The sequence below is a fragment of the Accipiter gentilis genome, chromosome 7 (genome assembly GCF_929443795.1).
Source record: "Accipiter gentilis chromosome 7, bAccGen1.1, whole genome shotgun sequence".
NCBI lineage: Eukaryota > Metazoa > Chordata > Aves > Accipitriformes > Accipitridae > Astur > Astur gentilis.
This window is the reverse complement of record NC_064886.1, coordinates 8197513-8224550: the sequence shown is the minus strand read 5'-3', so window position 1 is coordinate 8224550 and position 27038 is coordinate 8197513. Positions and strand designations below refer to the sequence as shown.

Sequence of the window (27038 nt, the reverse complement as noted above, 5' to 3'; positions counted from 1 at the left end):
TTAGCTTATATAAAAGCATCAAAAGGCTTAAGACAGGAAAGCAGAATGAATTCAGCCACCTGCTAGTTCTGAAACACCTTTCTGAAGAGGAAGTGCCTTCCACCTGTGACCAGATGGCAAAACTCAGCATGCCACTGAGTTACCCTCTTGAGCTGGACAAACAGATGCAAGTAATGAGGGAAAGCAGGAAAAGAAAATGAGCATGCTGCTTCAAAAAAACATCACTGAATAGGCATCGGCTGTTATTTCAGAAACTGAATTTGGCTCCCAGTGACAGGGAAAACCGATCACCCACAGCATGGTAGACATGTAGGAGCAGAACTGCCAATGCATCTCCTGGACAACACTGCAGAGGACTTAACAGAAAAGCCGCATGCTCTTTTCCCACAATAACCACATGCTTTCCATGAAGCATTACCTTCTGCGATGCTCCATTAAGAAGGCCCCTGTCCCAGAGAGCCTTGTTGCCTGTGGGATCCTCATCTACCTCATCATTGGTGTTGGGAGGCAATCTCACCTGTGTTGAAAGCGGAAGAAAGAGTCAACAAGCTGCAGAGGAGCAGCACATTATCTCTGGAGAATCCTTGTGGTCTTTGAAAGGCTGCTTTTATGGACTCCACAAGAATCACTTTACACTTACAGCAAAATCATCCATTCGCCCCTCCAATCAAGGTTTTTAGAGTTAAGCGACAACCATGTTGTCAAGACTGATGGCCCATCACTCAAAAACACGGGCAGGACACCTCATGACCCGCCTCTGCATGGCCTGGCACTTGCAGATCACCCTGGGAGGTACTGTCAAAATGGTCTGAAGGTGGTTCAAAGGTGGTTCCACTAAAGAAAGTTTGATGGATGTGGGGCAGAAAAACCAAAGAGGATTGTTTTGTGTGCATCAGCCAAATCCTGCAGGCACACTGTCTGACACTTGCTGAACTCCACTCCAAAGCACCTAAGCACGCTTCAGAAAGAGATCAAAGCTCTGGCAGAAAGACCATCTATTCTCTCCTCCTCCCCTGCTGAAATCCAGCCAAGTGGGCAAGTGTCAGCACTGACAAAGCCAACTTTCGAGGGGAAGTGACAGAGAAAGCTAAATGCCAGCGATGAGGTTTAGCCAGGGAAAGTAAGAGTGATAACCCTGATGCAAGTTCTCATGTGCCCTTTCACAGTCACAAGCTTCATTTGAAGGCTTATGCACGGCAGGTTTGGGGGCAATTTCAACACAAGTTATTGAATTCTTCAGAAATATGTTTTTTGACCTGCTGTTGCTTTAACTTGTTTGCTTCAATTAACAAACCAATAAACTGCAGCCGTCCACTATGACAACAGCTAGTCATGCCGTAAAAATAAGTGAATGGTACAGGGCGTTGTCTCCAGCTAAGCACAGATTCTTGCTCTCTTAAGACAAATCACGGATGTTTTAAGGAAAAATATGTCCTGTCCAAAAAGCCCCACTTCTCTGAGGCACACTCACCACGCAGATGTTGCCAAACTTGTCTGCTCCAGCCACAGTGTCATAATCCAGGAGAGTTGCTGTAGTAACCCACCGGGGATAAGTGTCATCAGCAAAGATGATGAGCTGGTTCTCATTCCTTTTGTAGCGCACCCAGATGAAACTCTCCTGAACGTCTGAAACAATAACTCTGTGCCCAATGGTTTGGATCCCACAGATGTAGTTAGCAATGTGCTTTTGAGAGAGAAAGAACAAAACCTGAGTGCTTCAAACAGGGAATTATAACCCATTAATTTACCTTACTCCAACTGAAACACTATTTCCCCCTGTAAACTATGGCTCATTTCCCATTTCCCACCATTTCTTCCAAAACTACCTCTCATTTCTGGCATAATACATCCCCAATCTAAACATGCTGTCAATACAGGACGTTGCAACCTAACATCCACCACGCATCATTCTCAGCCTGCTGAATACAAGTAATGTCCAGAGAACAAGCACTGCTGGTGAGCCTATGAACTGAGATGCCAGGGTCAGTCCTGCAAAAGCAGGCATTGCTTCAGCATCCCCTCAACTACTGTGGTCATTCAACAACCCAAGAAGGAAAGCTTCAATTTTTCATGAGTCGTATTTTAGGAAAAGAACCCAACCCAAAACAAAACTGAAAACACCCAACACACAAAAACCCCATGTTCCTACAAGTTGCCAGTCTGCCTGTGAGCTTGCTGGAGTTCCTTTGTGCAGTAGTGAGCAACTGCCACAGGTTCTGCAGCTTGCACGAGAGAGGGAGGAGCAGGCAATTAAGACTTAGAAAACCATGCCCTGCAATTTCTTTTCCTAAAGTACCACAGGTGCTCTGCAAGAAGGACCATCTAATTCAAGGAGAAAATCCCCTTTTCAAAATTCTGAGGATCTGAAGAAGTGCTCATATGCACCCTCCAACTTCTGTCCCCAGCCTCCTGATCACCTTAAGGAAACATTTCCTGCAGTTGTCATTTTGTATCTGGATAAGACCTCTCACATTTGCAGCAGAGGCCAAAGGCAAGGTCTGTACAGGCTTGTGAAACTTCTGCACGGGTCCATTAACAGCCTGCATTGAGCTGGTACTAAAAGGAACCTGCAACACTACATCTGAATGGCAATGGGAAAGTGATGCATGCTTAGGGTGCAGAGGGGCAGCACAACAGCCCAGTCCAGCCAGAGCTGCCAACACTTCTCTGGATGCATGCACCCAGCGCACACTGGCAAGGCACAGATACAGCTCCGAGGTCCAAGTGCACAGACACATTGGGCTGGAGTAGCAGCTAAACCCTTGTTTCAATCCTGCCACAAAGCATCACTAGCTCCATATTAACAGCTCTGGTCAAGAACAAAAGCCAGTACCTTATTTTCACACTTTCGAAGCAGTTTCTTCTTGCCCAGGTCATATACACGCAAGAGCTTTCCAACTCCAATTAAGACTCTACCTTGGAATGGAGCAATGGCTGCAGGAACCTCCTCCACAGGGGTCTAGAGAGGGAAGAGGAAGACTGTGAGACTCCCATTAAACAGAGCTAACCTTACACCAAGCTTCGGAATGGATTCAGCTAGTGGTTCGTTTGAAGCTCCTTGGCCTGTGCCAAGGCTTTCAATGTAAAAGGCTAATCACAATCTTCTACATGAGGGGCAACAGGTCAGTCCTCTGTAGGCCTTTCAACAGCAGCACATAGCATACATGGTACCAACAGAGCTCTGGGTACTACACAGACACCGTGGGCAGTGCACCTTAACTGAAGTGTGTAGGATTGCTGTTAAGAACCCACGCTAGGCAGGCAGCAAAAGCAGGCAAGGATCTTGTTGCCTTGGTTCGTAGTTTTGCTTTATCCCCAACAGAAAGATTTTATGCTTTGCCTAAATCCATCCAGATTCTCTGTTTTTTAAAAAAAGGCATGAATCTAATTCAGCCATCTGCCATAGATGCTCTGAAGCTGCCACTGAAGAAACGTTACATCTGAACAATTACAGCGTGCCCACAATTCCAGTTTAACTCAGACAGGGCTGAAATATCTCCCACCACTAATCAATCCAAAAGGACCAGCCACAGCAGAGAATGGGAACACATAGAGAGCTTCCAGTTACAGCGTTCCCAGCTTGGTTGCACTGGCTAAGAGAAGTTATTTCACATCATCAGCTCTGTCAACTTCCAAGTGGGTGTTCAGTGGCACCAGAAAAGGCCCCGGTCCAGGACAGAACCCACTCACTGCATCAGGACCGTAGGAAGTGAATAAGCCACAAGATTCCTTTCCACGTGCTCATCTGCTCAAATCTCGGCCATGCTGGAAGCACGTGGGAAGAAGAACAGAATTTTGTTTTAGCAGAGTTCTGCTGAAACCCTTGCTAAAGCCCCAGAGACCTGTCGGTCACTAGGTGACTAATCATTTCTACACACAACCAAAACAGCAGCAGAGGAAAAATGACAGCTCAGCTTCATGTGGCAAGCCAAGGACTGAGAGCCTTAGCACCAGGGCTCAAGTGACCCAAGTACGAATTCGCTTTGTGAACAAGTGCTCAGAGCAGCTCTCTGAGCTCATATTCCAAAAAGGAAACAGAGCTGTTTCTCTCCCCCTCCAACAGGGGCGTGAAAAACACTGCTCCTTTCCATTTACCCTATTAGATGGATAGGAAAAAGGACAGGGACTCTCAGGAGATCTCTGTTCAATCCTCAACTCTGCGAAAGGTGTCCCAAATGATTTTGTAGGAGGCAACTTACTTTTCCCAAGGCTACCTCCAGTGTGTAGCATCAGCATGATGACCTTGCCTGGGATTCACTAAGTACTGCAGTATCACTATAGCCTTCAGGGTGAAGTAACAGCTATTCCAAGACTGCCTGTAAATGACACAGTCATCCCTCTCACCTTGTGCAGAAACTCCAGCTTCTCACCACTATTAACCAGCTTGTACGTGTAGACAAATCCCCCAGCAACTGAGCGTGGGTTCAGAATCAGGTCCTTGGCGACACCCACCAGCACATACCACTCATCACCAGTATTGGAGAACCGGCACACAGCCACACTGGGGATGACAAGACATGCCAGGAGATCAGTGTGATCATGACACAAACGAACGCCGCACACTGACTGGATTCCCTGACAGCATAACTTGCACCAAACCAGGCAGAGATTCAGAAGCCCAACCTTCCAGCACTGACATTTCATTTTCAGAGGTCATTTTTCCTCCCCGCAGAAATGTTTAACACAGATTTCCCCACACTCCCCATAAAAAAAAAAAAAAAAAAGAAAAAAAAGAAAAAAAAAAGAAAAAGCCCAATATGCTCTAGCTGCCACATTCCCAAAGCACTGGTTTTATGCTTTCACAGGCTGGACACTGCTTAGCCATGCACTAAGCTCCACTGGAAGCTCTTTTTCCAAAGGCTGTTTCAATTTGGACATGTACATGTAACTTTCCTCATCTTCCAGTGTTATTTCCTGTCCAGTGCCTAGCTCATCCAGGTTGGGAATCCTGGACAAAACAGGACAGAGTCAGCCTTTTGGACCAGCATGACCTAACTCCACTTCACCTGCTGAGACACTCACTATTCTTGCATTGGTCTTCCCCTCCAGTCCCTCTAACACTTCCTTTCCACTTAATCTATGCTCATTTTATCTGGATGAGAAGGGGAAGTGAAAGATAACAGCACACTCTCTTGTTCCCGGCTCTCTTATCTGTCATTTATATCCCCATGTTGTTCTTTAAGCACTGGGGTCCAACAAACACATGTGAAGCCCCAGCTTTTAGTGTCACATGAGACAGATCAGGGTGGGAAGGGAAGGAAAGGTCAGACAAAGCTTTAAGCATGTGGCAATCATTTCTGGATTTTCAAGCCAGTCTCTTGATAACATGCTGCGTTTGGATTACAATTCAGTAACAGCTGAGCAAAAGAAGGATAAAACCATGCAAGACCCATCACAAGCAGAGACTCCTGCTGCATCTGGCACTGCTTCTTACCTGAAGGCAGCTTCATTCTGCTCTAGCTGGACCAGATCTAATGTATTTCCCTGGATCGGGTTCATCACCCTGATGACAGAGGCCCACTGTCCATTCCCTGCCTTGGGAGCACCAAAGATGGACTCAGGAAGATTCTCATTCAGAAAGGCTGCAGCCATCTCTGCAGCCAACTCCCTCTCATCTTCACCTGCAGCCTCTACCATTTCCTGCAGCACATTAAAGGACAGGAGAAAAGAACAGCTCAGTGGACTTCCTTTCCAGACATGCTGATGCTCTGTGTAGAATCTAGCCTCCCTGCTTCCCCTAAGCCCAGGTACTTCAGGGCAAGGTACTGCCTGCGAAGACATAAAAGCCACCAAATCCCAAAGCTTCCACCCATCCTGAGCTTATTCCCAAGGCAGCCTCTGCAGCTCAAAGCACAGCAGTGTCAGCTCTGTCCTGCCCAAGGAGCAGTTGTCTGGGAAGCTATTTCTCCAAATCAACAACTCTGGAAACAACATGAATAAAATAACCTACTGAAATCCAAACATCCTCAAACCGTCACAGAAAACCCAGAGAACAGTGTTACACAAGCATGACTGTCCTTCAATACGTGGTTCTTAAAGCCTGCCGTAATAACATGCAAAGAAAGGAGCATTGAGAAGTAGTGTATTTGGCTGAAATTTGTGTTTTGAGGCAGATCTTCACTCCTTTCAGCCCCTGCCTTCACACAGGGCACAAAAACTTGCAGGCAATGGCAGCTGGGAGCTAGTGAGCAGGAGGAATTTCCAGCTGCAGAAGTCCCCTCCTGGGAACAGATGCATGTACCTGTCCCCCACCCCAATTACCTCAGCCATTTGCTGCTTCCTCTGTGCCTTGGTGGCCTCAGTGTAAGCGTTGTGGTCCGTCTCAATGATGATCAGGTTGTTGCTCTCTGGGTGAATGACAAATTTTCGGGGTGTGTACTGCAACGGGAAGGCAACCTGGTTGAAGACTGCCCCCAGCTTCTCCAGTGCCAAAATCCTGGGGGACAAAGATGTGACACGTGTTGAACAAGGTCTGAAAGCAACTGTCCAAGAGAACAAAACGAGTTGAGCTTTACGTCCGTGCAACTGGCTAGTGCTGGAGACAAGCAGCACCTTTCTTGGGCCAGACAGCAACTAGCAAACCGCTCCAGAGAGCGGAGCAAAACTAGCATCCTCAATGGGAGCCTATGCTGTGGGACAGGTGTGCTCTGCAGTGTGAGGTCCTTGACTTGAGGGGTCTCACTGTCCCAGGGTGTGTTCTGAGTGGTGCTGAAGTAAGTCTATCCCGAGAGGAACAGAGAGCCCATGGAAGAAGGAAAGTACACATTTGGGGAACACATCATCTGAATCTAAATGTGACACAGACTCTGACACATAATCAAATGCTCCTCAGAGGCACTTTAGTTAAAACAGTATGAAAAATGCAATGCCAATTCTTTCTTCCTGTGACTTGCCAGCTGAAATGCCAGTTCTTCTGGCATTTGGTGACTAAAAACCGCAAGTCTCTCCAGAAAGAATGACTCCTTTAAAAGCAATGAATGCTGCAATATTTCAGTGAGGACAGATACGAAAAAAGTGCCTGTTCAAGTGCATACAGCAGAGCTCCTGAATTTGTGGTCCATTATTTTCATTAATCTTTTTAATATCTAAGCTGAACTTTAAAAAGGCAACAAATACACCCCTGTCATGCCTCTGATTTCTTAATCACATGGCTTATTTTCTGCAAAGCAGCCAATTCAGATCACAAACCACAAGATTCTAATATACGATAGGTTCACATTTATTAAAAGCTTCCCTCTCTAAGGATCAGAGAATTTAAGGATAACTTGAATTACACTTGTTATTTTAAAAAGCTAGAAAATACAAATCAGAGAAGCACACCCTATTTCTTTTTGACATCATAACTATCCTTGTATTCTGTCTGTTTTCTGGAACCAATCCAAGTGTTTTTATCAAATCATTATGCATAATCATATAACATCAAAAAGACCTTAATACTTAAGTTAAGTCACTTTAACTCTTTCCTTTTGAATGTCTAGAGAGAATTCATCACCCCTCTATCTGCCTAGCACCCCAGCCCAGTTGTGTCCCCCCATCAGTTCTCACCTCAATGTGTTTGTGGAGATGGCTACAATGCCCTCTGGGCACTGCTCAGAAGCAAAACCAGATGCAAACTCCAGTGTCTCGTAGGACAGCGGAGTCAGGTGGAAGCGTGACTGATAGGAATAACTGAGCCAGGAACGGCTTGACATGGCCAGCACCTGGGAAACAGACAACACAGCAAATTTATCAGGTCTGGGGATGGAGGCAAGTTCAGTCCCTGCAATATGAATGAATGTACAGTGCTGGACTCTTACCCACTAGAACAACTGAATTCTTGTGGGTGGACTCCACCCAGCTCAGAGCATACCTTCAGAGATGCTGCTTGCTTGCAAGGGACAGTTTTATCTGTAAATTGCATACGGCACAAAGAGGAACTTCAAAGTACTATCAAGACAGCAGATATTCAAACTGAGGTGCAATAAAAACTATTCTATCTGTAAAAGCCAAGATCAACAAATACTTACTTTTTTTTTTTTTTTTTTGAACAATAGCCTGTTCTAATGGGAACAGGTCACTTAAAATAAATATTTACTGCTTTGTCACAATCCAAATGCTATAACACTCTGATTCAGCATCTAAGTGAAATTTCCTTTAAAAAAAAATATTCAGTAACCTATTTTCAATCAATCAAGTTAAGGGAAACAAAGGAAGCAGATGGACTTCTAAACTCTTCAGCTTTACGCGTTTGGCTAAATCAACTTCAGTTCAACCTTACTTTCTGCCTGAGCAACAAAAACTGGATTTACACTCACAGGCCACTCCAAGCCCATCGCTGACTGGCCATAAGCAGTATGTTTTTTCTCCCCATATTGTAAGACAAGGAACCAAGACTGGTCTCAAAGTAGAAAAGCACTCAGCTATTCTATAGTATTCTCTGCTGGAGCTGCAAAGCACCTCATCTCCAAGTTACAGCTGGCAGACTGGCAGGAGCAAGTTGAAGACATTCACCCAGTGTACCATAACATTAAAGCAGAGCTCACATTCCCAAATCCAGCCCCCTATGCTGACGGGCAGTATTTCTCAACTCTGAAGGTGTCATCCAAAAATGAGTCAAGCAGGGGGTGGTTAATCTCCCCAGTGCCACATCAGAAGGGCTGGAAATGGCACTTCTGATGAAACACATCCTTCCCTCTATGCCAAATCCTGCAAATATTTTCCTTGAACCATGCATGGCAACCGTCCAGCCCCTGGCTGAGCCATTCTCAACATGCACAGGAAACAACCATCAACTGCATCAAGCAGTCAAGGAGTAAGATTTCTGCATGGGGCTCTTCCTGTCCTTGTGCACCAAGGCAGGGAAGACTTTCCAGTGTCTTTAAGCCCAAGATTCTGCTCAGAGCTCTCCAGACATGCTGCAAACACAGCCTATGGGTCAGACGAGTCCTAGTTCAAAGAAGGCAGGGAAGCACAACACATTACTTCCTAAGAAGTAAGGAGAATACCAACAAGAGCAAGGCTGTTTGTGAAAGAGCAAGCTGCAAGCCAGGCAGCTCCATAATGAAGTTATTCTACTTCCCACCCTTACCCAGAGCGTCCTGCTGTGCTGCAAGGATGCTTCCCCACCCTGCCCACCAATAAAGGAAAACCAGGATGCTGCACCTGGGGACTCGATCTGCACCATTCTGAGAGCTCGCCTCACTTACCGCCTCTTGGCCTTGCATTCGGACTCGGAAGAGTTTCACAGGCCGTGAGCCAAGGTATCTGGTCCTGGTATCGGAAAGATCGCCAGTAACAGGATCCAGGACAGTTCGCAGCAGCACACCGTTCTTGACATTAGCAAACCAAAGAGTTAGATCAAGATTACAGATAAGAAATAACTAGCTACAGCCATTATTCAAAACAGAGAGGCAATTTCTGAAGAATTAGGTGTTTGTTTTCCTAGCTTACGGTACAACTCTCTTCTACAACCATGCTGTATCTAAATTGGCTCTTAATATTAAAAAGCATAGCTCCTGCCTCCTGCACACCCCTGTAGGGCAGAAAGGAATTACTGTAAAACAAACACACACCACCACTGCCCCCCACAACCAACCAACCAACCAAGAGCCAAAAAACAGACCAAGAAGTTTGGTGCATCACATAAGCCACGAAAAACCTGGAGGGACGATTCCAGACCCTAATCCCTCTCAATACAAAGCATTTACCCAAAAACTCATGCTGCTTAAAAAGAGCTTGCATTCTGACATCAAACTTGAGGCATGTGAAAGAACCTAGACTGCTCTGATTATTTTTACCACATGTTGAATTGTCAAAACAACATTTTTTTGGTCAAAGATCAGAGAGTCAGTACTGGATGCAACAAAAAGCTGTGTAACAGCAGTTATTAGAGCAGAGCCTGTGGTTGTGGGTAGTTACTTCTTTGATACTCTGCCCTACAGGCAGTTTCTAAAGAACTGCCCAACATTTCACCCAGAAATTTTTTTTAGAACATGCCCTCCTTCTGGAAGGGGAAAAGCACAATTTGTCCTACATGAAGTCTAGGACAACATGCTGTCTTTTGACTAGTCTTAAGTCTAGGAACGTATGGGGAAACTTGCACCTCTACTAAGTCACACAGTGAATTCCCCAGTCACAGTTGTTAAGCACGTTGTAACAAGGAGGGAACAGTCAGGCTTTGTGTTGCGCTGCATGATGACAAGGCTATGGCAGCAATCCATCTTTCAAGCGAATGCTCACCAAGAAACACCTGTCAGAACCAGGCAGGCACCTCTCACCTGCAGTCCAATGTTCAGGTACAGAAAGCCAATGGAGCCCCTCTCCCCCAGCTCATCCTGCTTCTCTGTGCCACCCATCTCCACAATGCACAGAGACTCTGGCTGTGCAGGAAGGGCCTGCATACTCAGCGGCTGTAAGCAATCCTGTCAGAGACAGAAAAAAGGTACCAAACCAGTTAGCAAGGCTTGGCATGGCAAGACAGGATTCAAGCTCCATCTAAGGAGCTTAAAGATGCCCTTTTAAATCTCCATAAAGAAGTATTCAGCACAGAAAAAAGTCACAATAGACACTGGCTCTGTGGATTTTGGCAAGCAGGCGTGGTTGCAGCCCTGGGGTTTGGAGAAGATAAACTGGATCCTTCCAAACTGTTCTAGCACAGTTTGCAGCTATTTACCATGGAGAGATTTGAGCAAAGTTTATGTTACTTCAGTCATCCTTTGAACACGCATCTGTTGCAGGCAGAGGAATGATAATGCTGGTTTGTTGCTAACCTGCTTGCAGAATGAGTCTGCTCATACCTATAGTACAGGCATAAACAGTGAGACAGGAGAAAGAAAAAAAACCCAAACAAACAAAACAAAAATGAAAACACTTTCATATCTCATTAGCTGAACTTCCAGGTATGGCCAAGACTAGATAAAACAAGGGAATCTTACAGGTTAGGATCAAGGACCATGCTTCCTCCCAACCAGCAGAGAAAAGCCATGGAAGCTATTCATTGATAGTCATACACCTGAATACAAAAAGACAGCTTGGACAGACACAGCCCACCTCTGCAGTACCCTTCTGAACATCTCAAGCCAATGGAAGAGGCAGAAACAACACAGCTACTCACCGAAGGGTCAAGGGAAATAATTCTGACAGTGTTGTCCACCAGCCCAACAGCAAGGAACCGGGAGCGCTGCTCCCCAGGAGGAACATTGGCCAGGCTCATGCAAACTACATCAGCCGACATCTCCTTTCTCTCTGTGTACTCATTCAGCTGTCCTGACTGAGAAACAAAACCACAAGAGACTTATTAACTAGTCAACGCAGCAAACCAGCACCAAACTGTCTCTCCCCACCTTCCCCCCGCCTTTTTTTTTTTTTTTAAAACGTGCTTTAGATTTTTTGTATTTTTTTTAAACCATTTCTTTACAGCCTTATTTCAGCTACAACTGGAAGAACCAGAATAGCAATAGGATAGGTAGACAATTTTCAGCCTCAGTTATGAACTTCAGAGACTTCAATTAGCCATTAAATCATCTCAGACAGACATAGTCCAGATATGCAAGGCTTTGATCTATACAATCTAGAAGAATGCTTCACTACAGAATCCTTTTCTGCAGGTCTGATCAACCTCTGGCATGCCCCATACTCTGCCTTGCTCTTCCAAACGCATTCACAACATTAACACACATACCGGGTCCATCTCAAAGTAAACCAGTTCTCCTCCAGTCAGTGCTATCACTACTTGTCTCTGGTTCACAGCACATTTTACAATGGTTTTCTTCCCCGGTGTCTTCCATTCATTTACTCTCTTATCTGCTCGGATGTGCCGGATCCCATCTGGATAAACCTGAAGGAAAAAAAAGATGACATCAATTCTGCATTTACCATCCTTTCACAAGTCCCATCTCACTAGTGGTTCTGACACAGAAAAAGCCAAAGGCAAGCACTGCTCCTGGCAGTGGTGATCCATTAGCTATGCAACAGGCTGAACTAGCATGAAGCCAATTGCCAGCTGGAAGCATTGCATCTTTGAACTGCAGCAAAGGACTACTGAGCATGCACTGAAGGAGATTAGGACCATCTTCAGCTGGTCCAGTTGATCTTAGCAGGATATAAAACGGGAAAGGCCAAGTGTCATTCTCTGCCAATCCACACCTTTAGACATGACATACGTTGCACTACTGTAGAAACCATGGCCAGGCAGCAAGCAGACATAAGCAAGAGAGTGACAGACATAAGCAGACACGTCAGAAGCAGCTTTCCATTACCTGTACCAAAGCATCATCACCAAGAAGAGAGCAGGACAAGGTGGGTGTAGTACCCAGGAATCCAGAGTCAGTCACTTCTTCTACAGTTTCTCCAATAGACAGCACCAGCGTGGCATTTACGAAGGACACAATGATATAGGCATCAAATTCATCTGGTCAAGGGAGACAGGGAAAAAAGGGTGCTGATTAAACAAATGCAAGGCTTCACAACAAAATTAGCAGTCTGACAGATGTCTAGCAGTTACTCTTCAGCAGAATTCCTGTGATAATTACATCTGCTGACAGTATTGTGTAAGTTCATTCTAGGACACACTGTCCAAAAGCCAGCCACTGCTAGACTCCAAACAATGCAAGACTGAGCCAGGGATCCAAATGATGATACTCTGGATTCTGGCAAGCAAGACTCCTGCCTACTTTTTTCAAAGACAGCACAATGTCTAGAAGACTTAAGACCCTTGCCCCACCTCACATGAGGAGCTGAATCCAGATTTAACACCCAATGAAGTCAAATGAAATACTCTACTCCAATAATGTGAACACATGGAACCCATCTGCAGAAATCACACCACGGACTCTGCAAACAGCAGAGGACGTCAGGATTAGCCTGCTCTACCCTCATCCAGAAGCTCAACTAGCTTACATTCATAGACCCACCCGTACAGTCTCCTGGGATGAGAAACAATTATGTTTTTAAGACAGAGTAAACACTGACCTTTACTTCTACTGGAGTAAGTGACAGTATTACAACTATTACCTCCAGTACTGGCTTCTTCCAAAGGGGACAGCTTGGGAGAGTCCAGTAGCTTGGACAGGAGCTATGCTAATCAAAATAGTCTTAAGAGCTCATTTAGAAATAGGGAAACTTTGTGGGAAACAAGTAGTAGCACGGGGTAAAGGGAATGCCACTGTTTATTGCTGTCCATTTTCGTTCTCCAGAAGTGATAGGCATTAAAGAGGTGGGGAAGAAAGTCTCATTAAAACAGAGTAACAAAAGCAACAGAAACAATTAAGTCTGTTGGGAAACGGAGCCAGGAGCCCCGGTGAAGTAACATTGCCTCAGAGAAGCAATTCCACTTCTGCTGTTGTTGTCATGCAAGTGCTATTTCTTAAAAGGAAAAAATTCCCCATTTTAACCCAACTCAACCCAAAGCTCAGACTTATGTACCACAGCACAAGACTATTAACAAAGGTAATGGTGTAAGAGAGCTGTCACAGTTTTTGCCCTTGAGCAGACTTTCTCCATAATTTGCAAATGTGGAAGACATGGAGAAATGGCTAATGACTCTGTAAGCAGAGAAAGAAAACAGAGAACTCTCACTGGGATGAATACAGGATGCCAGCAAATACTATGCAGCAGCTTAAAGAAACTGAACTGGGTTAACTGAAACAAATACTTCAGGAACTGATCCTTTTCTTATCCGCCCTGTTTAGAAGGAGACGTTGCCAAACCTGCTGTGTCACGTTTCTAACAAAGTTCTTACATACAGCTGAAAATATGCAAGTGAGAAAAACCATCATTCTTCCCTCCAACATCTGGTATACAGACCACAACTCTGATCAAACTGAAGAGCTTTGTATAATTAAAGCAATTCCAACAGTGGTCTGTGGCATAAACTCCATTACTACTCTATTAAGTGGTCACAGCCTATAACCTCCAACAAGCTCCTGAACCCCACGAACAGGAGCAGGTCCACTTGGGAAATGAAAAAAACTGAACCTGCACACAGAAACTGATTAGTAATGCCAACTATTTTAACACTTGGCTTAACAGAATTTCTCTAATGTTAACAGCAGATGTAAGAGTTCAGCAAGATGTACACCATTACATACTGGTTATTTTCTATGCTAAATAGAAGCTTCTCCTACAAACTTATATGAATTTTTCAACACCAGAAGTCTACAAGAATTCCTCGATCTCTTTAAACAGAGATTCTAGCAGTTCACAGGCTAAGCATTTAATTCATAAATATCCTGTAGACAGGATGTTCTAAAAATTCCATTTCAAAGACCATCGTTGCTTTCCAAACTTCTTGAGAGCTGCTGCCTTCCTCCCTGGGGGCTGTCATTCTCATGATAAACCACCATGTCCCAGCTGGAGACTTAACCATGTGATTTGGAGCAGGACAAAGAACTCCCATTTGAAAGCAAAACAGATTCCCTTAGTCCTACTCTAAATGAAAACTCATTCCTACCTCTTAATAGTTTTTTAGCTCTTTCTTTTCACTGGCTTACAGTTATATTAGAGCGTGCCTTTAAGTTTGTGTCAGTAATAGTGACAAGTGCATTTTTGCTTGAAGTCCAGTAGTGTTGCTTAATGAGTCTCTGCTGGAGCTTTTGAAATAAAGGGTTTGATTTACCAGAATTAAGTCAGTGAATAAGATGCATTCATCTAGATTCAAACAATACAATTCTGGTTTAGAAAATATAGCAGCCTAGTTGAAATTAAGAGGACTAAATCCCTGGGGCACACTGAGAAGTATTCTCAGTTCAAAAAAAAAAAAAAAAAAAAAAAAAAAAAAAAAAGAGATCTACAGATTTTTCATATGAAAAGATATCTACTTAGCTCTGCACAACTCCAAGCATAACATCAGGCTGCTCAGAGTTTTGAACAGATAGACATTATTTTTACACAGACACAAGACTTCAGAGATGCTTGTTACTAACTGCTCCAGTTAGCTCCTTTCAGTGAGTAACAGAGACATTTTAATGACTGAAGAACCACAGCTGGACTCATTCTCCTATGCATTCATTACAAGTTTTCTGCAGCCTCATGCACACATCACAACCAGTTATGAAAACATCAAATTTCAGACCATGAATTCTACACTACTGTCCTTTTTGTTACATGTCATGGATTCAGTCTGAGTTAGCTCGTGAGAATTCCATTCCTATATGCCAGCCCAGGCCCGATACAGTTTTTTCACACTCTGCAGCATCTGAATTTGCACCAATACAAATGCAGTCACCACTGTCTCAGAGTTCAGTGAACAAACACATGAGCAGTGACAAAGTTCAGGATTATTCTCACTTAAAAGATACTGACAGAATGACAGCACATTTTCCTGGGCTTCTGTTTACTACTGCATGGAGACTTCACAGCTGTGACTCACTGCACATTGCTTTTCATGCAAGAGTGCCAGGTAGGGAATGCAGACTGTAGGTCTCAGCTCACATCTATCTCCACAGCAAAGCACACAGCCACCTAGCTCCCCAGACCTTGATATTCAACTGCAAGAGAGGGTTTCGTCCAAATCCCATCCACTTCTGTCTGACGGGCAGATGCATCCCATAACCACAGGGCATTGCCATGCCAGCAATACCTACACGTGCTTCAAGCACACTTGACTATTTTCTCTTGGAGGTCTGTACAAAGCAGCTGGGAACCAATCCTCAGTCTAGAAAGGAGCTGAAAACACCCCAGAAACGCACACCTTTGATTTTAGCAAGAACTGACCATTCTGCAGAGACATGGTTGATTATTTTGTTCCCTAAAGACTGTACGATGGAATGGGAGTTGCTTTCTACTCCTCAGCTACAGAACTACAAAGGCAACAATCTCCAGCTACACAACAGCTTCTAGAATTTGTTTACTGAAAAGCTTAGCACAAAAGTAGCATGATTTGGGGATTCTCTGTGGTTAACCTGTGGGACAGTACAGTAGCCCCTAGCAGTAGGTACACACCTGTGGTGATCAGCACCTCCACCACCAGCCACCTGTGGAAGAAAAAAAAAGGCTTGGTATTGGTAGTGTGTATCACCACGTACCAGCCAAGGTTAGTATTTGCTTTGAAGGCTGCAAACCTGTATGTGTCTTACAGAGGCCTTGCAGCACGCGCACACTGTGGCATCAAGGCAGAGCCAGGCAGCCCGACACTGCAAACTGAACACTCAAAAACCAGCACTTGGGCAGTTTCAAGATTAGATACATATTTGAAAAGGTTCTGCAGTCTTTCTGATTAAAACCCACTAAAACTGTTTCTGAATTCAGGAAGTTCTAACATGGGGATCGGTTTCATGTAACTTTTAACCATATTCAAAAAGTAGCATGGTTCACAACAGCTACAAATTCCAGCCTTTCTGAAATCATGGAGAAGATCTTCATGCTGGAACCTGGAGAATTTGGAAGGAGGAAAAAAGAGGAGGCATCGAGACTGGTCTGTTTCATGTAGGTTAGCAATGGTCCTCCATCTCCTGAGTAGTCAAAGTCATCCTCTGGAACCCCAAGAGAAAAGGTTTTAAAACTGTAAGGTGATGTCAGAAGCCTTCATCTCTCAGAGGGAGCAAATGTTACCAACTCCTCTTCCAGAAGGCAAGAGCAAAGGTTTGTCTCTAACAAACTGGAATGCCTTTTAAGAAAAGCAAATATTTTTGGTATGAACTGTGGAAATACTTTCCTTCTGACCCTTTTTGTTTCTAGGGAACATGAAGGCACTTTGTGCTCAAAGCTCCTTCCATGCTGCTTAGGCAGTACATGAGTCTCAGAACACGAGCACAGGAATGGATGGCAGGTCTCGGATGGCAAGGTAAATCCCACAGCAATGTTTGAAATTCCCACAGGGTTACTGGCTCCCTGGAAGACACACTACTCCGTGATTCCTTAAAAACAAGATACCATGTCACCACAGCAGGCTAAGGTCTCCACCGCAACAATCTGGCATTCCTATATCCAGTGCATAAACCTACAGCAAGCCTTTCCAAGATTTATACGAAGCACTGCTTTGGCAATAATCACTGAGACCATCAGCACTCAGAATAGTGTCATTTCAAGCTTTTTGGGTTTTTCTGAGGAACTCTGTTCTTGCCCTCAAGGGAAAGGCAGGACAAGGGATTACATTTCCTCTTGTACTTTAGTATGGCAAACCCGTTATTTCAAATCAGGGAAAAAACCCCCAATAAACAAAACAAAACCAAACTAAACCCACAATCCTGTATATTCTGCCAATTTCAGATCTTGACCTTCCTGGAATCAGCAGCATTCTATACACTGCTGAGTGTTTGAATAGGGACCATGTCCTAGCCCAAACAGACTGTTTTCTTTGCAGATATGCATAGTGGGAAGTAATAAAATAGAGACACTGTTGCCAATTTATCTTCTTTGTTCCATAATTTGTATCCCACTCTCTCACAAAGAGCTGATTACTGTAGTTGTCAACACGCACATAAAAAATAGCGAGTATGCTCCAACAAAAAGCATAATCATTGCCTGCTGATGTCAGAGCAAGAACTTATGGGAAGTGGGAAAGGATGAGAAGTTCAGCAGCTTCAGGCTGCAAACATACAGCTGATGCAGCATATTGGGTGATGGATGCAGCTGCAGGCAGGTGCTTCTTTGTCAAAGGGAAGCATGACAATTCTAGGGAACCAGAGGGTGTACAAACAGGTGGCTGCTGATCCAAAATGTAACTTTTGGGGATGGCATACAACCATAATGGAGCACCTCTCCTATCTCTTTGGACACAAACCCAAAAAAACCCCAACAAAACACATCAAAAAACATTATCACCTCCCTGTGCTTTAGGAAAATACTGCATACCTTCAACATGTCTCCTCACAGTCCATACAGCATTGGGGTTACCAGGCAGCTCTGAGACGGCCATTTCAGATACCTAAGAGTAAACAGGAAGAAGGTTCTTTTGCAAACAGATGTTTACTACAGTACGTCACCAAACCACCAGCAGTTTTTAGGCTTTCCCACAACTGGGCAGGAAAGCTAATAATTCCCAATTCTGATGCTTTCTCCCCCATGCCAGATGTGCTACAGGGTAGAATACATTCAGCAATGATACAGCAACATTAGAGCTCTGGATGATCAGCTTTAAAACAAGGACACCTGCCCCAGCAAAGAGATCACTAGCAGCAGCTGGCAGAGACAATGGGAATGTTCCAGCTCAATACACTCAAGTATTAGAAGGGACAAAATGCAGGTGGTCAAGAGTCAAATGAACAAAAAGCCTTTAAAACTGTCAGAGTAAAGAGGACAATCCTTCTATTTCCAAGAAGCAAGCCTAGAGAAAGTTGCTCTCCAGACGACAGCAAAAGGAGAATCCCTTCATTTCAGCACCCTTATTTCAAGGATTTTCTCCCACTGCCCTCAGCTCTCACTTCTAAAGTGCTGGAAGTCTTACCTCAAGTCCATGTCTTAGAACCCTCAGAGACGACCGGGGCCCCCGACCACAAGCCACATACAACTGGGGTGTGTCTTCATTGGCCAAATCTGCTATCTGCATGGAGACATAGTGTCAAACACTACCCACAGGAAGAGAAAATTAAAGTAAACTATATATGACACACTACTGCTTTACGAATGGTTTCTTTTCAGACACTGTAAACAGTGAAGATGCCATAGGGTGTACCATCTACTGCCCAGAAATAATGTCAAGTTTTAACCAAACTCTCTGCAGAGCAGAGAGCTGGTCTGATGGTCAGAGGAGCAGTACATGTCTGCTGGCTGACACTCTGTCTCCACATATCTATTTATCACCACAGGAATCAAAGGCTGTCAGGCCAGGTACCAGGCTTAGGCAGCTGTCCGAGAATTTAGCAGACTTGCTCTTCTATCAGCATTTAGTATAGAGCAGTATTTCTGGAAACCTAGGATAATATAGCTTTGGTGGCTCCGCTTAGACACAAATACTCTGCAGAAAAGCAAAGAAAAAAAATCACGCATCTATGATCAATTCCTCTGTAAATGAGAAAGACTTATGTGGCGAATGAGAGCTTGCTGATGGCAACGTACCTGACAACACAGAATAGGAGACAAACTGTCCAGCTCATCCACCAGCACCAGGTTCTTGAGAGGTCGCGGCTGAAAAAAGAACGTATCTCCTTCCTCAAGAGGCATGGCAGAAGAGAACTCTGGCTCCTCATCATCATCACCCAGGTGAGCTATCTGGTACAGGTAACTTGAGACAGAAAGCAAGAGCAACAGCTTTCAGTGCAAAGCTCATGTAGCCTTCTCTAAAAAAGGCGTAGCCAAATATTCACTAGGAAGCAGGGAGGACAGAAATCCTTCCCTACATTGTACAGCTATTAAAATTTAGCCTTAGGGATTGTCTTCTTGGTGACAAGATGTTTAAAGGAAATCAGAGGCCTGCAAAAAAACCTGAACAAAAACCACAGAAACAAAAAACCCACCACAACCTCCCCCCTCCAAACCTTCTCATTCATAGCTGTCACTAGCAAGGCATCCCAGAGTTTCAGTGTTTTCTCTGTTTACCCTTGAGCCTTTCAGATATTTCTTGTGTCAGAGCCCAAGCACCAACTGACAGCTGAGGCCAAGAGCAAGGCCAATGGCTAAAACTGCAGCTCCACAGTTATCTGTTTTATTGGAATACTCTCACTTTGCTATTTTTAACCGCATTCCCTATTTCATTTTATGAGCCTAAATATCACAACAATCAAGTTAAACTTCAGAGGAAAAAAATAAAACCAGAAAGATAGACTGATTTCTTCCTGGTTTTAATAAAGCTCAAATGAATATGGCTTCCTCAAGAGCTTAGTTTATACAACTGAGTTCAGATTCACTCTAGTAAACTGGCTGGAGCTCCCCCAGGTGGCTGACTGCAGATGTAGTCAGAAAAAAGTATTAATCTCTATTCCTGTGAATCCCTTAGATACTGTTTAGCCATCTTCAAAGGTGTGCAAAGTGTTCTTTGAGACTTTAGAATATTCTAGAACCCCAAACATGAATTGGGAAAGCCCTCAAGTATACATCTATTATGGAAAGGACCACAGTTACTCGTAACAAACCCTATCTACTTCTGAGTGGGCCATAACACACAAAGGTTCAATGAAAACTGATCAAACTAGTTAAAGATAATTCATCCGGATACATAATGGACCCTTTATGAACTGCAAGTGCTCAAGTCTTCCAAAACCTACTGCAACAGCATGTAATCTTTTGTTCTCTGCACTATAATATCTAATCTGAGTTCAAACAAGAAGAAAATTCCCCTACTCAGTCATAGCCTAAACCAATTGTTCTGCTCAAGCCATGTGAACAAAGCATTAATTTACCCATTAAAACAGAGGTTTTGTCTTTGTATGTTCAGTAAGTTCAAGGGTCAGTTTGCAGTCCTGAACAGAAACAGTCTGTTTCAGGGGAAAAATGCTGACCTAAAATTGTTTACTCACTGGTTTCCAAATTCAGATGCCACAAAGAGAAACCCCGTTTTCAGCACACACATGGCAGCGGCGACAGGAACAGTGTCAAAGTACTTCAGTCGAATCTCTGTTACCTGAAAGCAAAGGAAGATGTGACTGTGCTAGCAAAGTACTAGAACTGTACATGTGTGATTTAATAAAAAAAAGCTGCCTAGCCATCCTCTCCAAAGAAAGGGAGCAAGCGAGCGGGCCAGGCTTAACCACATCAGTAGTTTGGGGCAGCAGGTTACAGATCACAACAGACTATTTTGAACACACAAGTCGGGCTGCCTGTTTTATTCCAAGACTTTCTGGCTTTAGTAACACTGAGTCAGTTTGGAAAAAAACAGCTGCAAAAATAGCAAGCTGTTTAAAAGAAGAAATTTGCTTCACTGAACACCAGCCATTCCCCAAAACGTGAAAAATTAACTGTCCTGAGCAAATTTCAACATTTGATATGGTCGCAATAGCTGCTGGTGAAAACTTCCAAGACACTTAAAGACTCTACACAATCATCTCTTGTACTAAATTTGACATGTGTAGATGAAAGAGAAAATGACATTCAACATTTACTCTAAAAACCCCACTGATTCTCTGCAGCAGAGATCTTTTTATTGCAAAATACTAGGACAAGAAGCAGCAAGCCACTTCAAGCTCGTTATTTCAACTCATGGATCAGCTGTACCAAGCTGTCTACATCAATTTGCAAAAAGATTGGTTATAGCATGTAAATATTCAATTAAGAGATGAAATTGAGAGCACCTACTGTGATCAAGAGAAACTAAATTCCCCAGAATTAGTTTCTGGCATACCCTCTAGCAGGTTCAATGACCACACTTTACAATACATCTTTTGAAGAAAGGACCGCCTGTAGAACATCTAAAATATGCCCAAGTGACTCTGCAGCATAATTGCAGGATCTTGCAAACATTGAGCTGTGTCTCTATATGAGTAAACAGCAGTTACAACTGTGGGTATAACGGTACTACAAGTTATACAGAACACAGGCCATTACACATCTAAAACCACAATATCAAATACTTTAGAGAATCAAAATAATTGACTAAGGACTCTTCTCAATTAATGCTTCTGTTGTTCTTCATGTGATGCTTACCATGTCTTCATCTGTCTCCAGCGTAATCTTGAAGATGTCTCCCTGCTCTGTCTGGGCCAGGAAGAAGAACATGGACTTGGTCTTATGTGTAGCAGAGCAGACAAAAATCATACCTCTTTCTGGGTCATCCAAGTCATTCTGTCAAGAAAGAAAGTGGAGGTCATTGGTGGAATTACCCAGCAAGTGTGCATGTGATTTCACTGACTGAAGTATTTCCATTTCACAGGTGTCTGTCTTAAGAGCTGATGGTATGCAAGGAGGTTTTTAACACAAAGTACATCCCCCCTATTACACCCATAGTTACCCTTGCTACATCTCTGCCCCAGAAGAAAATACAGTTCTAAGACACTGTGCCTAAGCATCACCCCTCTTAGCTTTTTTGCCCTCCTCCCCAGACAACTCTCTCACATATCAAAGCCAAACCCAGATGAAAGTGCTGCAATACACACACAACTGTTTTTGAGCACCTGAACCTTGGCAGGCATTCAAAGCCCTGTCAAAACACACAACAACTTGCAATACCTAAGGAGGAGGAAGCAGCCTTAGATGCTACACAGCAGCTGTCAAATTCACCTGCATGCACGATGGCAACCATGACTCACCATCTCAAGTAATCCTATCTTACACCAAGAGCACTGCTGCCGTGGTGCCTGATCAGAGTCTATGAAGTATCTCCAGCATAATTCTCAGAGAAGAGACATGAACCAAGCTCATCACTTCAGGCTATACCCACCTCCATCTTCCCTCACAGGTAACATGCAGCCAGTAAGGTAGATTATAGGCCAACACACTTTTAACTCCTTTATTCTTAATTTAAAATCTCCCTGATGCCTTTAACCATGAAAGGCAAATACCAAGCATTCATTTAGCACTGACAAAGACAACCTTGAAAAAAAAGGGTAGGAATCTCAAAGCTCTCACCCGTCTCCTGGGGATTGGGCATCTGATATCAGGCTGGTCACCGAAGTTTTTATAAGTAATATAGTTTTCAGAACAGATCAGCACCCCACTGGGTCCATCGGAACCACCAGGAACTGAAACACAAAAAATATTATGAAAAAAGCCCTTATCAGAGATCTGACTTACTGCCTGCAGAACATTTCTTCTGGTTTTCTTTAAAGCAACATAGTTTCCAGTGTTCTTTATTACCCTACATATACAAATCTACTCTTACTGAAGAGGAAGACAAAAGACCCAAGTACAGCTGCCTGTGTCAGCATGAGAACAGGACAGATGGAGCTAGGGGACCAGGAAGGAGAAAAAGGAAGGACGCAGCTCCAGACAAATTGCTTATGTTTTAGCCCTCCTGGCTTATTCTTGTCTAGAAAGCCACAACACCCAAAATACTACATTAGCAACTTGTCAGATAAACACAACCCTTGGGTTACTGGCATGTACGCTTGCTGTCAAAAAAATGTCAGAAAACCATCTGGTAGGTACCTTTCCTTTTTTAAGTATGTTTTTTAAAATGCTTCTATTGAGATCCCAGTGTAACGAAAGATCATTAAAATAGTAGTAGCAGTCAGATCCACCCAATATTTGGTGTCTGATGGCTGACTATGGAAGATGCAACAACAGCGCAAGCACACAAAGATGCTCTCCTAGCTTAGCTTCCTTTGTGCTCTGAGAGGAATCTGCAGCAGTTCAGAGGTTTCCAAGGTCAAAGGCGTTAGGTTGGCTTTGCACCCAATCCCTGTAAGTGGGCTTTTTAGTCCATGGATTCATCTACTGCCTTTTGAATGCATATTAGCTGACGGAATCCCATGCAACAGAGTACAACAGCACCTATGCACTACCTAAAAATACATGCTTTTGCATCTGCTACCAGCTTATTTCAGTTAATATTTCTTAGCTTTGGAATCCAGAGAATATCCAGAATGCACCTAAAGGAAGAGATGAGGAGCGCTTTCAAACTGCAGCTGTATCTATGAATTCTTGCACGTTTCCATGTGCAAACCACACTCATTACCTGACTCCAAGATCAATTAATTTATACTAATGGCTCAGACTACCATCAAAACAATTAAGATGTAAAGTGTATTTATTCTGTTTCCCTGGGGAACGGGAACCAAGTAGATGCATAGGAAAATGACTTAGCGGCCAGGTGGCAAGTACCTGTTATAAGGAAGTTGCCATGCTCTTCCAAGGGCTCACTGTATTTCCTAACAACGTGGTTCAAACCCAAGTCCAGTTCATAAAATGTCAACGTCTGCTGTGTGTTGGCTGCTGCTTCTCCTGTTGGATCATTGTCTGCTTCCTAAAACACAACACATGAAGGTGTCTTTCAAAAAAGGTATTAAAGGAAAAGCAAAGCTGACGTATGGGGAAACAGTTTTGAGTAACATTAGAATGAAGTCCAAAAGACAACATGCTGGAAGATGCACAAGAAAAGCTTGACAGGAAGAAAATACGCACACTTGCAGATGAACAGCAAGAATTTAAGAAGAATCACCAAGACAGAAGAGACTTGCCTATTCTGACTGAAGGCAAAACAAAAAGCAAGTAAGCTCGCAACAAATGAGAATGGTCTCAGTCAGCAAAAGCAGCCAGCGTTCCCCACCTCCACAGACAGATTAAGAACAGAAGAGGAACAACAAAGCTCAAAAGACAGCAAAGGGAGATCAAGTTCTTCTCACCTCATAATCCATTTCCAGACAAGCAAACATCGGGTTTTCAAATCCCACATCGACTCCTACCACATGGTAGACCAAGGTATTGGCCTTGTGGGCTTCCAGCGGGGAGGAAATGGTGAGACGAGCAGCAGCATCTCTGTTCAAGATATACACCAGCTTCTGCTTTTCAATAGCACCTGCAAGGAAAGGACAACAGCACCTGAAGCACATTACCCGGTGATCAAGTCTGATCATCCCTGCATTCGAAGATCAGTATAAAACTCTGTAAGAGAACTTTAGTGTTACTACTGCTGCTGAAGTTCACCGTTGGTATTTATCTCTGTGCCCCCAATTAACTTCAAATGTCTCATTTTTAATGTCAGGCCACAAGCACAAATGACAACTCCAGCTCCTCAAAGCCAAAGACTGACCCTTCAGGCTACGGCCATCTAGCCCAATGTTCAATCTACAATGGCTACAGGCAGATTTACTCACTCATTCCATCACACAAGAGATGACAGACTCCAGGGAAGCAAAAACAAATCAAAAAAAGCAGCCAGATGTTCCACCATTTAAAGCCATTTGGCAAGACCACTTTTCTTTAGAAATATTTTAACTAAAAAAAGGTATTCATGCCTGATACACAGCATCCACAACACAACAAACACTTATCACTCTTAACTATCAATATGAACAGCACAATTATGACTGTGCTACCTTCTCACCCACGAAAACAAGACATGCCAGGAAGGAAGTATTATTATTTATTGTTATTCCTGACATAAAGGGGCACTGTTAAACTACCTATCACTGCAAGTCCCTGCTCTCATCATGCAGGAAAGCAGCACCACCCAAAGCTGACTTCAGCAAACTGAGAAAGTTCATGTACCAACTAAGACACTTCATGGTAAATCTGATTTAAAAAATAAAAATAAAAATCACCCAAGTGTCCTTCTACCTGTAAAGCCTGATCAGAAATGCATCTAATTGTCTCCATGATACATATCAGAGAAGAGACATGAATTCATAACATCATTTCAGGCTATGGGAGCTGACTGACTACGCTGTAGCACCAATGCCTGCAATTCTAACTTCTCTCCCAGACATCACACTTCAGGGCTCTGTGCACCGCTAAGCAAGCTGGCCTCTTTCCAAATTGTTTTGGCCCAGCGTTAGAATTAATTTGTGCGATTCCATCCACGTCAAGGAACTATTCTGAATGCCTGCATTCTCCTTACACGTCTCATAGCCTAACAAACTGCCTGAGACACGCTTCCAATTACACCTGGCAGAAACTTGCTCCAAAATAAATATCCACAAGACAGGAGGAAAAAAAAAAATAAGAAGAAAACAAGCTGACAGACTGACTTACTGATCATGACAGCACGGCCCTTTGGGTCTACAGCCAAGTACTGGCCTGGAACGATTCTGCGACATCCACTCTTGCCAAAGGTTTCCTGATGAATCTTCTCAAACACGTTCTTTGAGGGCTGGTACTCCAGAATAACAATGCGTCCCGAGTCGCTGCCCACGACGATATAGTCTTTGGTCCCACCTGTCAGCCTAAAGGCCATGAGGGAGCGAATGACTCCGAACACTTCCACGGTCAGCAGGGTGTGAACCTTCCCTGTGTTGGGATCAGGGCGGAGTAACTCCAAGATCTTGCCCCGGGAAACGACGATTTCTTGTTGTTTGGTTCCTAAACAAGCCAAAGCACGAAGTTAGCAACAACACAGCAGAACATGCAACTTCAAGAAGCACTATAAGATGATAAAACTTCATGACTACTAAACGCCGAAGAGTTTTATGATTACTGTGAAGAACTTCAGAGCAACTTATTCACCACAGTAGGTGCCACCTTTGCTCAAGCATCTTTTAACAGATCAGGAAAGTGAACAAAATAATAAATTAAATCTATAGCTAATCAAGCCAAATTTCTCTTGATCTTTCCACAAGTTACAACAACTCAAGCAACATGCTCAAGAGCAAACAATAACATAACAAGCAAAACACTAATGCTATGCTAAAGCACATGAGCTTTGACAACGAAACCAACTAAAGGAAAAATGCATTTTTTCCTCTACTATCTGAAAGAGCTCAAGCCAAGAAGCACGAAGCAAGGAAAAATTACCTGAAAAATTTCCATGGATAGCATAGCTAATGCCAGTGGCACGCTGCAACGTCAGGTTGTAGAGAAACATGTTGGCAGTGGGCTCACTTCCCCTTATCGTAGCTCCACTAGGTCTGCAACAAGTAGAGCAAAAATAGATAATTTTCAAAAGCAAAACCTTCCATACAGCACAGAGAGAGAACTGCTGCCCTCCTGTTTGTCCGCATGTATCACTTTACATTAGAAGACTGACTGTCGCCCAGCTGAAGTTATTTGGCATTTATTAATACTATGAGGCAAAAGGCTCTCCCAAAGGCAACCAGAGTGCCGAGCAACAGCTGAGCTCCTTAACTGCCGCATAACTGATCAGGACTTCCAGCTAATTACTCCTCTCCCGGTTTTAGCTGTTCAGAAACCAAAGTTAGGGAATCCCTCTAGAGGTATCCTACGCCGTTACACCTCACTGATCTCGCCGTTTCGTTTACAGCCGAGCAACCCACAACAGTTCAGACCGAGCACCGGAGTCGATTCCTTTCCCCGGGGCAGAGGCGGGAGGGAATCCCAGCTCCACACAAGCCGCCGCACTCGTTCCGCCGGGTCCTGCAGGCCGCAGGCCAGGGGAACCGGCCCTCAGCCGCCCCGAGCCTTGCCCAGCACCCCCCCCCCCGCCAAGGCCCGTCGCCCAGCACCGCCCCGCACCCCGGGCGGACTCCCCACGCCCTGCAGGGAACAAGGCCGCAACCCTCGGGAACCGGCCACCGATCAACGTCCGGCCCGGCCGCGCCCCAGAGGCCAGGCCCCGAGAGCCTGTGGCCGCTTTCCCC

General features: G+C 44.1%; 1 protein-coding gene and 2 non-coding genes across 3 annotated transcripts in view; all 3 read right to left on the bottom strand.

The window, feature by feature from the left end:
• Positions 1-27038, bottom strand: part of SF3B3 (splicing factor 3b subunit 3) — a 30273-nt gene that overhangs the window by 2908 nt on the left and 327 nt on the right. Inside the window, exons 2-23 of the mRNA XM_049804286.1 lie at positions 26236-26348; positions 25477-25803; positions 24129-24301; positions 23608-23749; positions 22414-22526; positions 21493-21630; positions 20370-20473; positions 18973-19138; positions 18362-18457; positions 17770-17842; positions 12237-12388; positions 11660-11815; positions 11093-11248; positions 10257-10400; positions 9186-9308; positions 7546-7700; positions 6262-6436; positions 5435-5640; positions 4345-4501; positions 2834-2959; positions 1472-1684; positions 419-517 (exon numbers count right to left, since the gene is read on the bottom strand). Of these exons, the coding sequence (XP_049660243.1) occupies positions 419-517; positions 1472-1684; positions 2834-2959; positions 4345-4501; positions 5435-5640; positions 6262-6436; positions 7546-7700; positions 9186-9308; positions 10257-10400; positions 11093-11248; positions 11660-11815; positions 12237-12388; positions 17770-17842; positions 18362-18457; positions 18973-19138; positions 20370-20473; positions 21493-21630; positions 22414-22526; positions 23608-23749; positions 24129-24301; positions 25477-25803; positions 26236-26305 (3264 nt within the window). The 5' untranslated portion in view covers positions 26306-26348. The remainder of the gene's footprint in view (positions 1-418; positions 518-1471; positions 1685-2833; positions 2960-4344; positions 4502-5434; positions 5641-6261; positions 6437-7545; positions 7701-9185; positions 9309-10256; positions 10401-11092; positions 11249-11659; positions 11816-12236; positions 12389-17769; positions 17843-18361; positions 18458-18972; positions 19139-20369; positions 20474-21492; positions 21631-22413; positions 22527-23607; positions 23750-24128; positions 24302-25476; positions 25804-26235; positions 26349-27038) is intronic.
• LOC126041416 (small nucleolar RNA SNORD111) lies at positions 22139-22218 on the bottom strand. Its single transcript, XR_007506856.1, has one exon. It is a non-coding gene; the product is annotated as a small nucleolar RNA SNORD111 (small nucleolar RNA).
• Positions 25068-25149, bottom strand: LOC126041415 (small nucleolar RNA SNORD111). The gene has a single exon (XR_007506855.1). It is a non-coding gene; the product is annotated as a small nucleolar RNA SNORD111 (small nucleolar RNA).